The following is a 16,988-nucleotide window of genomic DNA, read 5'->3' as shown; positions in this document are numbered from 1 at the left end:
CCAGTTCAACAGAAAGTCTAATTTAAGATACGCGCAAAAGAATAATAATTAAACATCCCACAACGTCAATCTAAATCTTGAGTGATCTGAGACAGACCTCTCCCTCCCCGCTTTAAGAGAAGGGCATATTAGGGAAACAGGTCACCCCACACTGGAGATGGCTTCTTGAGGATGGAGCACTCAAATGCTTCCACAGCATCGATCCTGAAGCAGGAGAATGTTCTCCGTTAGCAGACAGTTATAGAAAAACTTTGCCTGGGCTGCTGAATGTCATGACAACAGCAGGTACCTTGGGGTCATTGGGCAGCACGGTAGATGACTTTCCATACAGCATGCTGAAGAGAAGTAAATGCATGGCACTTGCAAAATCATAGAATAGTTCAGGTTGGAAGGGACCTTTAAAGGTCATTTAATCCAACTCCCCTGCCGTGACCAGGGACATCTTCAACTAGATCAAGTTGCTCAGAGCCCTATCCAACCTGACCTTGAATGTTTCCAGGGATGGGGCATCTACCACCTCTCTGGGCAACCTGTGCCAGTGTCTCACCACCCTCATTGTAGAAAATTTCTTCCTTATCTAGTCTAAATCTTCCCTCTTTCAGTTTAAAACTGTTACCCCTTGTCCTATCATAACAGGTCTTACTAAAAAGATTGTCCCAATCTTTCTTATAAGCCACCTTTAAGTATTGAAAGACTGCAATAAGGTCTCCACAGAGCCTTCTCTTCTCCAACAAACAGCCGGGGCTAAAAAACCCCAACTCTCCCAGCCTGTCTTCACAGCAGAGGTGCTCCAGCCCTCTCATCTTCATGGCCCTCCTCTGGACCCATACCAACAAGTCCATGGTCTTATGCTGGGGACCCCAGAGCTGGAGGCAGTACTCCAGGTGGGGCATCACCAGGGTGGGGTAGAGGGGTAGAGTTCCCTCCCTGCTGGACACGCTGCTGGGGATGCAGCCCAGGAGGGGGTTTGCTTTCTGGGCTGCGAGTGCACATTGTCAGCTCACGTTCACCAGTTCCCCCAAGTCCTTCTTGGCAGGGCTGCTCTCCATCCCACAGCCTGTATTGATACCAGGGGTTGCCCCGATCCAGGTGCAAGATCTTGCACTTGGAATCCTAACATTTCCAAATTCCCAGAGGGCTTTTCTGAGCTAACACACAACCATGACACTCTGGAAGAAAATGAACAAACCCTGGTTATGCTCCACTGTTGCACTATATATAAAGTAGAAACCTTGAGGCAAAACAGAACAAATTATAAAGTGCCACACCTATAAAGTTCTGCTGATGCCTATAACCCTGTCTACATAGTTTGCAGCTGTTTAGGCTCATTTTTTTTTTTTACATCAGCACTCTAGAGTAAAAGAGCAACTCACCTAGCCTCCAAACAAGCATGTTTCATTGTCCAGGCCACACCATCCCAGGCCACACCAGACCATCCAGGGTAATTTTACCAAAGAGACAGACAGCATCATTAAAAATATTTCGTTTTCTATGTGAGTAGTATTGTCACTAACATAAACGAGGTCCAAATAAGAAGTCATTCCAGACTAAATAATTAACACAAATAAAGATGTCATTAGACAAACCAGTGGCTTAGCAGTTGTACGCAAAACCCCTACTCTAAATGCAACAGGTTTGATTTTCATCCTGTCCTTCCTGTTTGCAGCTGAGTCAACACCATGATTTGTGCACTGCATGACTAACCCATTCTGCTGGGCTCCAAAGCATGTTTAAGTTAGGTTCTTGCATGGTGACCATTATCACCTGTTGTCCAAGTACCTCACCAGTAAAGGACTTTTATCCTCAACCACAAAGATGTGAAACAGCTTTCCCAGTTTCACAAAGGGAAAGAGAGACCTACCGACATTCAAGAAATCTGCTGATTAGCAGGATCCATGTGAGGTGTCTCCTTCCAGCCAAGCAACCTAGCCACTGGGATCTTTCCTTCTGCCTGGCCTGCCTTGACTGCAAAATAGCACAGACAAGAGTGTACACAAGAAGATCGGAAAGTCTAAATTTAAGGAGTTTTCCCTGGTAATCCATTGATAAGCTAATAATTTAGATGATGCTGCCAACAGTATGCCCATCGTGGTGCTTATATCCAAAGAACTGATAACCTAAATATGCCTCCTGTAGCTTGAGGGTTTTTATAAAGCTCCCATACAATGCTCTCCTCTGATGCCAAGGTTTGGAGATCTTCGCTTTTTCTTCTTTTGTCAGGAAAATTATTTCAAAACAATGTTGTTAAAGACATCAAAGATGGAATACAACTGACAAATTTCAACATTTGACTATGATGAAAACTGCTGTTCTCATTGATGGAATCGGAACACTTTCTGAAATGTAATGACCACACTAAAGGGTCAAGGGGCACTGATCAAACAGCATTGCAGAAAGCACTAAAAAAGGTGATTTCCACCATCACTCAACTAACACCACCTCTAGTGACACAGCTTTCCAAGGCACTGAAACGTGTTCTTCTTCCAAAGAGGAAATGTTATATCATTTTACTTGGACTCATGAGCCATATTAACTGAAGATGAGATACTTTACGCTTCACATACATACTGTGGTGGAGATTATAGAGCTTCGTTTCTTCAGTAACTGCCATGCATTACTGTCACAGTATTGTCTAAAGTTGAAGAGCAGTACACAGGTTTATGGATAATCCATGTCATGATACTTATACCAGTACATGTTCCGTCATGTGTATTTTGGACATAGAAAGCTACTGCAAAGGTTAATACAAGTCTGAATTTTTCTAACAAGTGTCATACAGCAGGTGTGAGAAACTTTATAACGTATAATAATTCACCTTGGCAGTAACCCAGCTTCTCAAATATTACTAAATTATTACTTTGTAACACATGCTAAAACCGACTTCTCTTTAGACTCTTATTACTAAAACACATACACTGAACTAGGAAAAATATGCACCACAAGACATGCTTTTATCCCCTTCAGTGCTTAACTGAAAAACTGAGTTGTACATTTGTCTGTGTAATAATTTAACGTATGTCAGCCAAACATATCTGTATCTTTATTTCAATTAAATTAAAAACAATCTGCAAGTATATTTATGCAACGTTCACTATATACACATGATTTATGCAACTGCAAGGCAATTCTATGTATGCTGATTAATCTATCGTTAGTAAAACATGACAATAGCTATGGAAGTTGACCAGTGAGTGCTCCTTTTCACAAGTGCCTGTTTTCATGGCATGACTGAAAAAGAATAGCTACTAGCCATGAAATGGATTATCAGTAAACCTTAAAAAGAACGTGACATAACCTAGCAGAGATTAACAGTCTTCTAAATGTAGTAGTATATTCACTTCGGATGATAGTGCTGCTTTTAAAAAAAAAAATTCGCTGTCATCTTAATGATGTAAGACTTTCATCTGCTCTATCTAAAGAAAGCAATAATTAGACATTATGCTTCCTGGCAAAAATTTATTTTTGAACTGGCACCATAATATTTCAGAAAATAATAATAAAGTACCTCTTTGGTGAAGCCTAGGTACCCCCTACCACTCATTGTAACAACTTGTAAACAGGACCGCAATACAGTGCTTGGCCTTAATCCTAGCTCGGTTAGGTACCACAGATCTTCCTCACAGTCCTCACAATTTTAGGAAGGTATTTTAAAGCAGGGAGTAAAGCAAAGGAAAATTAAGAAGGATATAAAGTTCCCTGTTTGAGATTTAAAAAAAGTGCATAATGTTTTCATTCCAAAAACTGTGCCATTGTAAGGAACTGATGGATACAAGACTTTCCTTCCTGTACTGGACATTATTGATCATTACACAAACACAGTCTCTGCTCATTGGCCAAAGAAGTCCCTCAAGTCTGTTTTCTGGTACAATCAGTTGTCCAATTACTTTAGAACAATGTCCTGCATACTAAAACAAGAATAGCAAGTTAACCGGTTTTTCCACTAGAACGTCTGTTTTTGCAATTCCATTTCTGTACACTGTATTTCCAATCTATTGGAGAGTTTTTAGTGTTTGGCGTACACATCCCAACTCCTTGGCACCACCAGGTTCAGTGCATCCATTGCCAGCAACAGACGTAGCACCAGGAAAATGCGACTCCCAGCGCAAGGGATAGTTCAGGAGGAATGGGCATTCTCCAGCAACGGTGGTCCGTCTCGATGCATCGATGGGTGTGTGTGCTCCCTTTTGTAAGTTTTTGGAGGAAGCTTTGGGATATGTTGAGAAGTGCTTTGTCGTGGAGGAACAGGTGGTCCAGCAACAGAATGGAGGTCCACATCTTGCGGTATCAAAGGTGGTGATGGAAGATGCCTCCGTGCTACATGTGGAGAAGGTGTCTGAGGGGGAGGGGGAGTAAACGGTGATGGACTGTTTGGGAAAAAGGTGTTACCAAGTTCGCTTTTTCTCCCCAGTGGTGGAGGTTGGAGGTGTAGTGGTGAGCTAGAGAAAACATCTGGAGTTCGCACAGGTTCTCGTGGTGGTAACACAGGAGGGCTTTCAGGGGGGTCAGAGATGCAGGTCCGGTCAGGCACCGAGTACCTTGGTGAATACACTTTAGAGGTTGGTTGCCTAGGAGGGATTGCTGGTGGGCTGTCCAGGTGCGCAGAAGTGATCTGAGGTACACAAACATTTCATTCAATAAAATTTTAGAGTGGTAGTAAAGAACAAGACCCTGCTGTGAAATGGCAGCAGAGCTCCTGCCCTGCAGATTGCTCTTATCCAGTTAAAAAGGAGGCACAGCAAGCAGGTGCAGAATGAAGATGGGGACTAAGGAAGCAAAAGGGAGTGGCAGCGCCCGAAAAACATGTTTCTCAGAGTGATGCAGACAGAAGAGACAGAGACTGGATGTGCAGGGGGAGAGCAGGGCTATATCAATGCATGAGTTAAAAGCCAAGGATGGCAGGAAGGAAGGAAGATGCACGGAGAGGGACAAAGGCAAGGCAAAGAATGGTCAAAGCAACAATTTCCATGCTAGCTCCATGCTTGCTGAGTAGGTCTGGACGTCTTCCACCACCTCCCCAGTAACAAGCACTGGGGGTGGGTAATAACACCAGATATTTCTCCAAGAAAATGAGGAAAAGGGAGAGGCAAATGATGCTGAACAGGGAAAAAAATAAACTACACTCAGAAGGTGGAATTAAGTAGTCAGAATTACTGAACAGTTCCCAAGCTGCAGACCACAGTGACAGGGTAATTGGTCTCCAACACCCTACCACGTGTATGATGTTCTCAATTACATTTTGGTAGGAATGGGATGTGTTAAACTCTGCTGGCTAACAGCGGAGTCACCTGTAGTCTGAAAACAACAACTTGCTGTAGAGCCATATACAAGCCCTCTTCAAAGACATACATGCTCTAAAGTAAATTTTGAGCGGGATTTTCAAATCCACCCAATTCTCTGAAGTCACAAATCACCTCCCACTGAAATCAAGAGACATTTGACACTGTCTGCAACAAAGGCTGGGTCAGATCCCAAACGCAAAAGGAAAATGTAGCAATGGCTTCAGCAGGCAGGAAGCAGGACAGGTAATCAAGAAAGGAAAGCAAGCACTGGGCACCACAGCATCAGTGTCAAATATTCTAATGAACTTCTTCAGAGGACTGAGGTGTGTACGTCACTTTCCATCATTACTACATACTTACATTCTTCAGGTCTTTACCCCGACTCATACACTCCAAAATGTTACTCTGGGACAATTATCACAGATGGAAACACCTGCCTGAAGCCTCAACTTCTCCCAGACAATGTGAGAGCCTGAGCATAGTGGATCAGTAGATAAGAGACATTTCTAAACCTAAATTTAGGTCCCCTCTGTTAATTTTCACTTGTGGGGATGAGGACATAAAGAGGCAGAGCTGTGAAGGCTTGAAATACATGGCTGCTTGCTCTTTCACATACAGTGCTTCAAAAATACATGTACTGTCTTTAAGAGTTACTTTTCTATCATACCCTGCCCTCTGCTCTCAGAAAAAAAAGCCCTTTTTTCTCCTTACTTACTTTTGATGGGGAGGATTCAGCTGGGGCAGACTCTGGTCTTCTTCGTGGAGGAACTGGAGGGGGGACGTGAGCTTCATCTGAATTTTTGGTAAAGTTTATGGATGACACAGAAGCAGATCCTAGCAGACATAAAAAAAGAATCCTGATAATGATGAACTTTTGTTAGACTCAGTATATTTCCTTTACTGCTGCCAATAAAGGTGTCATAAATAATAAAGTAATTGCTCATAAAAAGCAGCACAAATCAATAAGGCGTTAAAGAAAGACAATGAAACAACCCTTTAACTTGCAGCTTCCAGACAAACTGCTTTTCTGAGCCACAATCATCTCTGTGGTCATCAGTTTCTGCACATGCTTAAGTAATCCTCGAAACCAAAACCACACCACAAAGTTGCTCTTGTATCACAACAGCACTAAAACAATATCCCAAACCTGCAGTCGATGGGCCAACCCAACAATGAAGAAGTATCTTCTTCTGAAGAGGCATTCCATACACCTGGGTTGGACACTCAGCAAAGTCACTGCTCTGCTAAGCAACTTCTGCTTTTACCAAGTCATTTGACCTCCTCATGGCAACCAGCCCTCGCACACGACAGGAGGCTACGTCCACTATAAATTACTGAAAGCACATCATAAAATATGAGATTCCTTGTTTGTTGGTGAAGACAGAAGAAAAATAAGCATGGATGGGTCCTGATGGATTTAAAGCAGGGAAATACTGATTTTAAGTTCTGCAGGAAAACCATCCGTGTGCACTGAAGCCAATTCAGAATGGCAGACAGCAGAATAAGGCACTCACAAAACATTCATTTTTATTCTCATTGTTCACCATCAGCCAGATACTCACCAAATACATTCACCACATATACATATATGGCAGCAAATCCCACAAATGTTTGTTTGGGACATATATGGGCACTAGAGATGTATTTCTGCCTCCCATTTTGACAGTCTTCCCAAGGACCTGTAATACTCCCTATGTAACACACCTAATTCTGTTCAGTTTCTCCCTTTACAATAAAAACTTACTTAAAAAAAAAGGAGTAAAACACACTGAAAGTTTTTGCTGCCACAAGCAGACAAAAGCAACTATTTCTGTAGTCACTTTAGAAGACTAAACATGATTTCACCTGTCTAACACCACAAAATCTAATACACGCATTCTTGGTAGGCTGTCTATTAGCACCTACTTGCATGAAATGGACTTGAAGGATCTGAGTCAAACACACTGCAGGCATCTGTGTTACTTGAAGTAGCAGAAGCAGGGGGAGGGGTCAAAGGTGTTCGAGGAGAGTTTGGTGCAGACGCTGTAGTTTCAGTCTCACTCTCTGGGATGCGGCTGTAGCTAATTTTCCTTGGCTCCTGTTGCAGTGGTGTAGGGTGTCTCATGGTACCTGGCCTTGGATTAGAGGGACGAACACCTGGGGACTTGAGAGGATAGCTGTATTTTTTGGGCTGAAATGACAAAAAAGATAGTATCAAAGAAAATCAAAAGGCCACAAGATCCCCTAAATGTAGTTTTGTATTTACAAAGTTAGAAATCTAAAATGACTTCTGCTATCTACGAAAGACAAATGTAAGCATTTTTTGAAAAAAAAAACCAAAACAAAACAAAACCAAAAAGCAACACATTGAATACTAACAAATCTTGGTGGAGGCTTGACATTTCGTGGCTCTATCTCTAATGACTTGTTGAACAGATAGTCTGTAAATTCTGTCTCCATGCTGTTTCCCATTGGATTCAGGTTTTCAAAAAATCTCTGAAATAGAAGAAGGTAGAAAACTTGTCAGCTAATACTGTTTGTTTCTACTGCACAAATGATCCCAACTGTTCCAGAGAAGAGAGAAAATGCTGGAGTCAGAAGCGATGATACATTTTTAAGTTATTAAATCTATTTGTTGTCAGCCCTTTGCTGGCAAACAAATTGCTACTGCTATGCTTCGACTAAAACAAGACTGTGCAAGCTGTCCTAAACACTTTCTGCAGTGCAAAAATCAGACCAGGTTAGCTCAAACACACACTTCAGAAGAAGCTGTATGTAGCCTATTTTTACACTGATGCAGGGAAGACTGCTCTCAGAATGCATTCTTGTCAAACCCTGAGGAGAGCAAATAACAAAAGAAAGTCTTGCAGAATCTCTTAAGATAACCTGCCTTAGGATTCTCTGAAAGTACATAGCTCAAAAGATATTTTTTAAAAAAAAAAAAAAAAAGGAGGAAAGGAAAGCAAACAGAGAGAGGACTGATTAGAGAACACCACAGGCCAAGGAGAATAAACGCCAGGAGAAAGAAAATGTGAGTGTCATCACCACCAACACATGATGTAATCACAGTGCTACCAGGTAAAACTGGAATCATAAAGGCAGTGTAACAGATGAGGAAAAAGACAACTGGGCTCACTGGACAAATAAATACAACTGAGTGAGGGACGATGAGAATCTGGTAGTTTCTGTTCCTGTTTAACACTGCTTAGTAAGAAGATCTACCTACCAACATCCCAAAAGCTGGGGGGAAAAAACCCCAAAACGCACCAACCTGCAAGCATTGAGCTTTCTGCCCTTTCTTACAACGAGACCTGAGAGATATTTTATGACAGACCTTCTGTTCAGTCTGACTGAATCTATGTGAGTTCAGTCCCTCCTTATGGTCTATCAGCTGACAGAGTCACCACGGAAGTAGCTCAGTGCATGGACTCAAGGAAATAATGCCACTTACCCTGATGTCAAATTCCACTCTCAAACAATATGGCTGGTTCTGGTACTGCTGTATCTCTCCTGTTATTTCAGCTACCTTTCTTCTCTTGCTGAAGTTTATAAGTTCTTTCCCATGTCGCTTTAGAAATTCAGGGTTGCCTTCTTCTGTTTTCAGAATGTTAGTTAAGTAAATCCCTAAAGAGCACACAGAAGAGGTTCTCAACACATAGTACAAAACAAGGAGGAAGTCCCATGACTGCAATATAAAGAATTTTTTTAAAACTTAATTTGCACACTCTAATTATTTAGAAAAACTTTCTGTTAGGGTCAATAAGAGAATCACATCTGATTTTCAAATAAGGGCAACAATTTAAATATTCTAATATGCCTGTTCCAGAAAGCTGCCTTTTTTGCATCAAAATCTCAGAGTCTATGCCTCTTTCTATTGTTTAGGAAGCTCACGCAACTGAACACTACTGGCATTTTGCAAGATAAGAGCACACTGAACTCAAGTGCCTTCTTTCAACTGTTCTGCCTCAATTCAGCTCTACTCCATTGGAGACGCCAGCTAAGCTCCAAAAATTTTATTTCCAGGTTTTATTCTTCTGTTCTACTCTCCACTCCTGGCTTCATAATTGCATCAATTCATTTGAAGATTAGAAAGAAAAGAATGCTTTCAAGTCCACAGATAATATATCTGTAACTGTCATTATGACTCTTCTAAGTCTATGTACTTGAAAGAAGAACTGTTACATTTGATGATAAAGAAGAGGCTTCCTTCCCAAACTCTGTTTTTATAGAAAGAAGACTTTTTAATAGAAATACAATTCTAGTTATAAGAAATTACAAAAGTTAAAATTCTAGCTTTATTTCTTGGAATTCTTGATGGGGAAGGGGGTCCTTCTTTTTCTACCAGTCAATGGCAATAATTATTTCTAATGTAACTGCCTTTTGTTTAAGGTATTCATGGTCACAACACCGTTCAAACCACACTGAAAGTAAAAATGAGTAAACATATAAATAAGGTATCACAGATATACTTATTTTTACTGCAAATAACATCTGCAATTAATAGTCACTTCAATTCTTCTTTCACATATAGGCAATTAATGTCTGGGCATCTGAAATTCACACCCAACTGTCCCGTTAAAACTGACTTCTCTCTATTGTTCATATTCTGTTTACTGCCCTAGCTCAATACTTTCCAAATTTTTACGCATGATACAGCTCATTCAAACCAAACGTACTTACCAAAAAAAGGCACACAAGGAGGATTAATGGACCTGAGTTTTGCCAAGTATTTCTTATAATGATCCTCACTCAGCTCATAAGCTTCTTCTAAAATCTTCTTCTGGCGACTTGGAATTTGCTAAAGAAAGAGAGAGGGAAGAGGCTGTTTGAAAAGACAGGGCAGAGGTGTCGCCCAGCAACAATACTGACAGTAACGGCATCCCACTGATATTGAAGTCAGTGACCATGAGGATAGTGTCCCACCATCTCAGGATCTTTTTCTGCATTTCTTAAGTGAGGATTGATTTCTTGCTTCTGAAACCAAGAAAAAAAAAAAGCCCAAAGCCTCTCTATCACACCCTGATTGATTCATTTGTCAGGGGATTTACCTTCCTTGCTCCTTCTTTGAAGGACATGCTTACTGAAAATACAGGTTTTTAGTGTAGCTAAGGTGCACTGCATTACACTTCCATAAGAAAAATGGAAAACATTTCACTGTACCTCAAACGTGTGATCCAACCTATACACTGCTGCGGAGTTCATAGCACTGACAATCTCAAGGACACCATTAAAGTTGTTTAGCTCTTGAAAAACTTGCAGGATCTCAATTATCCGGCTCACTACAATTACTCTTTCCTCTAGGTTTTCTGTTTCTACAATGCATCTAAAAACACAAGAACATCTGATTTTGTATCAAAGCACTGATTAGTTTTCCAAAATCAAATATTAAGTTGTAACACAAACACACATTAAATGTTTATCAAATTACTTGACACAGTTTTGAAAATGTTTAGAGAACAAACATTTGAAAATATTCTAAGAATAAAAAATGGAGACGATTACGGTAAAATTCTCACAGGGACCAGTTCTAGCATCTAAACACAACTTAAAACTGGAATTGTCCCAGAACAGAATTTTTCACGGTATACTTCTGAATGGACTGTATATGTCCAGAAATGGAGTAGGTACGGACTCAGGAAAGTCACTTACTTTTCAAACCACAAAGTGAGGTTAGTTGTATGTCTTATCATTTTGAGAAGGTTGGGAGAATTAATTTCTTTATCTTCCTTTGTCCACACACTTCCAACTAGTTCAGATGGCTGCACAGCTCTAGAAAAGTAGATGCATGTATCAAAAAAAGTAATTAAACGCAGGAAAGAAGGTATTATTTTCCCCAAACCTCTTTATTTCGGGTGAATTTGTAAGAATTTATTTCCAAATATTAATTAAGGTATCGCTTCTCTTCTATAATGTTAGGCCCCCCACATGACTAAGTGAGCGGTTTTTCTATGCTTCTTTTTTAGTGTGTAAATATTGCTTAATTTATGTGACTATTAACCACCTCTGTTCATTTAAATGAAGAATGAAGTCTACATCTCATTCATCATCATAAAACGTGAGCTTCCAACACCTGAACAACCTCTCACAGACAGCTGGTGAGATCTGACATGGTCCATAATTTGCTTCACAAACTAGGGTATGAAGAAAACTGATTTAATTATGTTCATACTTCTCAAAGGTTGATCTAGTCGGAAAACATCATGAGAAACCTGCAGCACAATGCAATTAACAGTATGCATCAATCACATGTACTGCATGTTAACTTGGGGAGGATAAGACAAATACTGGTTTTAGATTTTTTTTCTGAAAGAACAGCAATTAATATACAGCACTGGTAAAGTCCCTTGACCTACCGTGGGGCTTCACAGCAGGGGCCCGCAGAAACAATTTCATGCTGGAGAATATTTTGGTTTGTATCATGTGTTTTTTCAATGGAGGAAAGTTACCTGTAAAAATCTGACTCAAGTAAAGTGAGCTGCCGAGCAATTTCTATTGGATGCAAAGTGAGCAAGTCAAAAGTCTCTGTGTGTCCTGGTTTGCTTATGTGCCATTCAATTGCCGGAGGTGGGCTCTCAAAAGTAATGTTGTGACTTGGCCCAATGGCTTGTGCCTGCTTTTTCCGGTTGATTATCTTTGTGATCGATTCAACCCATTTCTTCATCGCTTTGCCTGGCACAGAGAGAAAATGACTCTTTAGTTACTCTTAATACTGTTTTTCCGAAGAGGTCAGTATAATTTAGGAACCTTGGGATTTAAACCCAAACCCTACTAAATTAGAGCAACCATATATTCTTTAGAAGCGCATTTAGTGTTCTTCACACAAGCCTCAAAGCATTCAAACATACAGACAAGAACTCCTCAACAGCCAATGCTGAGCATGCCAAGTTTGTCCAAGCAAAATTCAGAACATCCGAATTACGCTCCTGCTCCAAATCAGGTGTTTGCCTTTCTTTTCTGGCTTTACAATGAGTTTAAGGGAACTAGCCTTCTTTTGCCCAAAATGCACTTCTGTAAACACCCTGAACTTTACGCTTTGGGCAAGAGTCCATGCTTACCTCAGGTAACACAGAAGGGCAAAAAAACAATCAGAGAGAAGCTTCTCCCTCTACTGCATTTAGCATCAAAGCTCAGAATAACACCCAAAGACCAAATGCCTGTTTAGCTCTACACCAGAAGAATTTCAGGCATAAAATGGCAAGTCCATCGAAAATATACCAGTAATTCACATTAAACTAGCTGGATCATCCTCCCTCTCTTTTTAATTGCTAAATAACCACTAAATACTACTCTCACATACCATTTTCCTACAAACTATTCCTGTAGCTGAATCAGTTTTTCTTAGAAGGGAACAGGAAAGATCTGTACAATCACAACTGAAAGGTGTCCTACAGGTCTAATATGTGCCGTGAAATAGCTGGAAAACCCTCCCTTCAAAGAAATAGTGGTTTAAACCATCCAACTTTTACAAAAGTTACCTCTGTGTATAGTTTAAGAGGACAATCAAAACAATTATTCTGTCCTGATCATTACTCAGTTCTTGTTATTTTCCATTATTTCAGTCCCTTTATAATAAAACCAATACTTATTTATCAGGATGTAAATACCATTCACTCTTCTGAATAGTGGCCAGACTTTGAATAATAGTGTTGTTCGTTGTTGTTGATTTTTTTTTTAATTGAGGTTTATTTTATGTTCTTTGTGAAGTATTTAATAAGCAGTCAGTCCTGTTTTGCTTTATCTGCTCGGTGAAAGGAAAAGGGATCCCATTCCATACCTCTGAAAAGGGATGCTTTACGATAAATGCCAGCACTTAAGAAACCGTAAGTACCTCTTACTGTTCCAATGAATTCCTCCAAACGTTGCAGAAGATCAGCATCTCTTTCAAAGTCATAGAAGTGGTGTTCTACCCAGTGTCGACATACGTTTAATACTCTGCAAAAGTACAATACAGTCTATCTTCATATCTAGCATTTCAAGGCTTTTAGTAGGCAAGGGCTCACAGGAATATCAGAATTGTCAGACCAAATGCAATTATTCTACTGTCGGCATTTCACCAGCAACCAGCTATAAGCATTTTTCTACTTTAAATTTAAAGAAGTCAGAGTAATGCTATTGTTCATGAAAAGAACATGATCTAAAATGTTCCCCGCCTATATCTTTGTGGTACGCTTATGCTGTATAGCCTTGTAGAAACATGGATTAAAACAAATGGTGTGCGTAAGAAACGAATTTGCACACTAATAGTCTAAAATTCAGCACAAGCCTTTCCCAAGGCTTTTCATACCATGAAATCAAATTCCCACCAGGTTTTCAAGTAACAAGGTCAAAACGGTTGACTGCCCAGACACGCTCTCTATCAAAGCATCTATGAGAAAGGCTGCCGGTATCACAAAGAGCGACTGCATCCAAAAGATGGTACTTCAAAAGACTTAAAAGGAAATGTGTTTGGCTTACATCAATGCAATACTCACCGTAGCTGCACAGGTTGAATGTACTCTTTCCTAAACCTTTTTAACTCTGCACTAAGAGGCTGGTCTCCGTTCTCCATAGCAATACGATCAGCTTCTGTTGGCTCAGGCTCTGGAATTTCAAATCTAGCACAGAAACAGGTATAAGCACTAGACTCCCATTACACTAATCTTGCTCACAGCATGCATGAATAAAATGTTCATTAAAGATAACTCAAAATTCAGAACGTTTCCACATGTCAGAATGTTACATCTTGGTAAGCACATAAGATGATTTGCTAAATTCAATAATAATACACATTTCAAAGAAAAAACCGTGGGATGCTGGAAGTTACTGGAGCTACCTGAACAATCCTAAAGCTTTGGGATATAACTTGCACATTTTATTTGTAATCCTTGAATTTGACAATTTTTAAAGTATTTGGTGTGAATCAAAACCAATGGGAAAACAAGAATCTTATAAACTCTACTCCAAGTAAAAATTAAAAAAAAAAAAATAAAATTTGCACTTTGTATGAACAGTATTTTTTAACAGTGGCTTACCTTTCTATTAGCAGACTCAGCAACTCTTGAGGTTTACAGAAGGATCTATATGTTGTGAGAAAAGTCCGAACAAAGTTGGGATCTAAGACAAACAAAGATTTTATGCCCATGTCAGCAATTACCTGATTTTTTTTTTTTTATATATACTTTAATATAACTTCAAGTATCCTTTAAAATTAAGGATGCCAGGCTATGAATTACAGAGAAGATGATGTAAGCTAAAATTGCTTTTGGTAACAATTCAGAACCTCTTAAAATAGCAGTACAAAGCAGAATTTAAAAACAATTCTTATTCTGTTGAAAATTCAAAACAACGACTTTTTCTTCAATTATTAAAAGACTGGATTCTTCTTAAACAACTTTGAAAATAATAAATAGATGATTTTATTTATGAGCCATCTAGTAAACAACTTTTTTTTGACAATGATCAGGTCAAGGTAACTCAAAAGACTCATCCAGTAACTTTGCATTGGACAGAAATGGTCTCTTCAAGGGGGAAATATTTTCCCTAAACTGGTACAACTGATAACCAGTCGAGGTTAAGGCAGGCTAGATCTTTTTTCAGCTAACTGACAGCTATACTTTGAGGTTGTATTTATTTCACTTCAAGAAAATCAACAGATTTCGTTTAAGTTGACCAATTACATATCAGTTCATTTAAAATAATCCAATGCGTTTTAAAAACAAGCAAGTATTCAAAACAGAAAACCGAAGTGTTTCCCTTAATTACAAAAGCAAAACCATTTGTTTTCGAGTATGAGGAAATGCAGTGACAGCACGCTGGCACTGCGCAGAGCTGACCAGAGACAAGGTTAACATCGTTATCACTGAACAAAATTAAAGAGTGGGTTGCAACGGCTTTGCGTATTAAATCCATACACAGATTTTAAAAACAAACCCCCACACGTAATTTTTCTAACACAGAGCAGCTAAGGAGGAGCACACAGGACCTGAAGCAGGAATTCCTATAAGCTGTAATGAAGGAAAAAAATGCCTGCATTATTTGACCTAACGCTATATTAAGCCATTAGACTTGTTTCCTGGAATATGGGTTTTTAAGAGCTTTTTTTAAATCCTCCGTAACCATTCACAAGCATCTTGTCCTTTTGAATGAACATGCTACCTTTCTTAGGCTCTACTAAGCCCTTCATTTGGGCAATAATTTACTGCAATGCGTTGTGCAGATTAACCGTGCATTGTGTAACACAGCATTTCCTTGCATTTCTGTTGGACGCTAATTCCCGTTTCTTAAAAAACTGGCTGTTCTGCTTTACCATCTCTATGTCCTTCACTACTCCATTTTCCTTATCATAACGCCTCTCCCACCTCTCCTTGAAACTGTACAGTCTAAAATCCTTTTCAAAGGCAAAACTCTAAATGCTTTTGCACGAAGAATGTCATCCCCGTCCCCATCATCCTCATCATGAAAACACACAATTTTTGTTGTCCTAAAAAACAAGTATAGAAGTAAGCACAGTAACTCATACTTTCACAGCTTGCATTCTGTACACACCGCTCACCCTAGAAAGATTTTGTCTACATGAAAAAGAAAGCCTCCACAGCAGTTAACATTTTCAGATCACTGCAAGCTCTGAGTCACAGCTACTGTTATTTACAGGTAGGGTCAGTGTTTAAATCCACAATACATATTGAATTTCAAATTAAGTAGATCAGCAAACCAAATCTAACCTTGTTATCTTACCAGCAAAATCTGTTAACTCAAAGTAGTGTACAATATATGAACAAGCGTTAAAAAAAATACAGACAACACTAGTTAGTCAGGATGTCTGCTCATGTGATAATTCTCTCTTCAATACAGCCAATTTGAAAGCTAAAAAAGAACAATAACTTGTTCTACAAGGATTTATAAATAATCACTCTTGAATTCCTTAAGAAAGGAAACGGACACTATGATGACGCACAAGCACTCTTAACATATCAAAGCTTTAAAAATAGAAGAGCACTGCCCTATACATGAAAAAAAATTGCCACAACTTTCAAATCTTGGTACCACCTAACCCAGCTGCTCTTAAATAAGAATCAGGCAGAGGAGGAGATAATGAATGCAGAACCACATTAAAACAAGCAAACCCCACCAGAATATGCAAATAGGGTCAAAACCTGAATTCCTAATCCGAGGGCAGTTTCTCTCATGTAAAAATATATGGAAAGCTGCTCTTGCAGAAGAGATGTCTCCCTATTTTGCTGCTCCGCAGCAGGCTGGTTTGGAACAGTCTGCAGCACCTTGCGGCCAGGTGGCCATCAGGGCTGTCTCCCTCTCCTGGATGCCTCCTACCCCCAGCAGCACTGCTTCGTTAGAGCCAGGTGATCGGGCTGTCCCTGTTCCACAGCGAAACACAGAAATATGTCAGCTGATAAGCTGGTTTGTGCATTGTCAGGGAGGTGAGGGAAGAAAAGGTCCAACATCCCTATCTGCCAATGAGATGGACTGTGTGGATCTTCACAAGTGACAAAAAAAGTTGAGACCTGATTTGACCAGTGTCTGAACACAGCCCATGTACTCCTCAATATGCAACTAATTACACTGCTCTTCACCTACTTGCAACAAATCCGTACCACCTCTGCAATGACATTTGTAACTATTCCTTATAGTATTTGACCTACAGAGATAGAAACCTAGAGAAGAGTCACAGCTAGGGTAAATACTGCCTTTTGACTGTCAGATCGAGGGCTGCCATAGCCCATCACACCGTATTGG

At 39.8% G+C, this 16,988-nt stretch overlaps 1 protein-coding gene across 4 annotated transcripts in view; it reads right to left on the bottom strand.

Annotated features, from left to right (window-relative positions):
• Positions 1-2,638: 2,638 nt before the first annotated feature.
• The window catches only part of SOS1 (SOS Ras/Rac guanine nucleotide exchange factor 1), a 49,833-nt gene continuing 35,483 nt past the window's right edge, over positions 2,639-16,988 (bottom strand). For all 4 annotated transcript variants that reach the window (XM_063328273.1, XM_063328274.1, XM_063328276.1 and 1 more), the window contains 12 exons: positions 14,270-14,351; positions 13,730-13,852; positions 13,087-13,190; positions 11,705-11,927; positions 10,908-11,027; positions 10,419-10,581; positions 9,939-10,056; positions 8,710-8,882; positions 7,638-7,754; positions 7,185-7,449; positions 5,995-6,113; positions 2,639-4,609 (listed from right to left, as the gene is read on the bottom strand). In XM_063328273.1, coding sequence (XP_063184343.1) covers positions 4,115-4,609; positions 5,995-6,113; positions 7,185-7,449; positions 7,638-7,754; positions 8,710-8,882; positions 9,939-10,056; positions 10,419-10,581; positions 10,908-11,027; positions 11,705-11,927; positions 13,087-13,190; positions 13,730-13,852; positions 14,270-14,351 — 2,102 coding nt within the window. In that variant the 3' untranslated portion in view covers positions 2,639-4,114. The remainder of the gene's footprint in view (positions 4,610-5,994; positions 6,114-7,184; positions 7,450-7,637; positions 7,755-8,709; positions 8,883-9,938; positions 10,057-10,418; positions 10,582-10,907; positions 11,028-11,704; positions 11,928-13,086; positions 13,191-13,729; positions 13,853-14,269; positions 14,352-16,988) is intronic.

Source organism: Chroicocephalus ridibundus, chromosome 3 (genome assembly GCF_963924245.1).
Source record: "Chroicocephalus ridibundus chromosome 3, bChrRid1.1, whole genome shotgun sequence".
Classification (NCBI taxonomy): Eukaryota; Metazoa; Chordata; class Aves; order Charadriiformes; family Laridae; genus Chroicocephalus; species Chroicocephalus ridibundus.
This window is presented reverse-complemented; position numbering and strand designations above follow the sequence as displayed.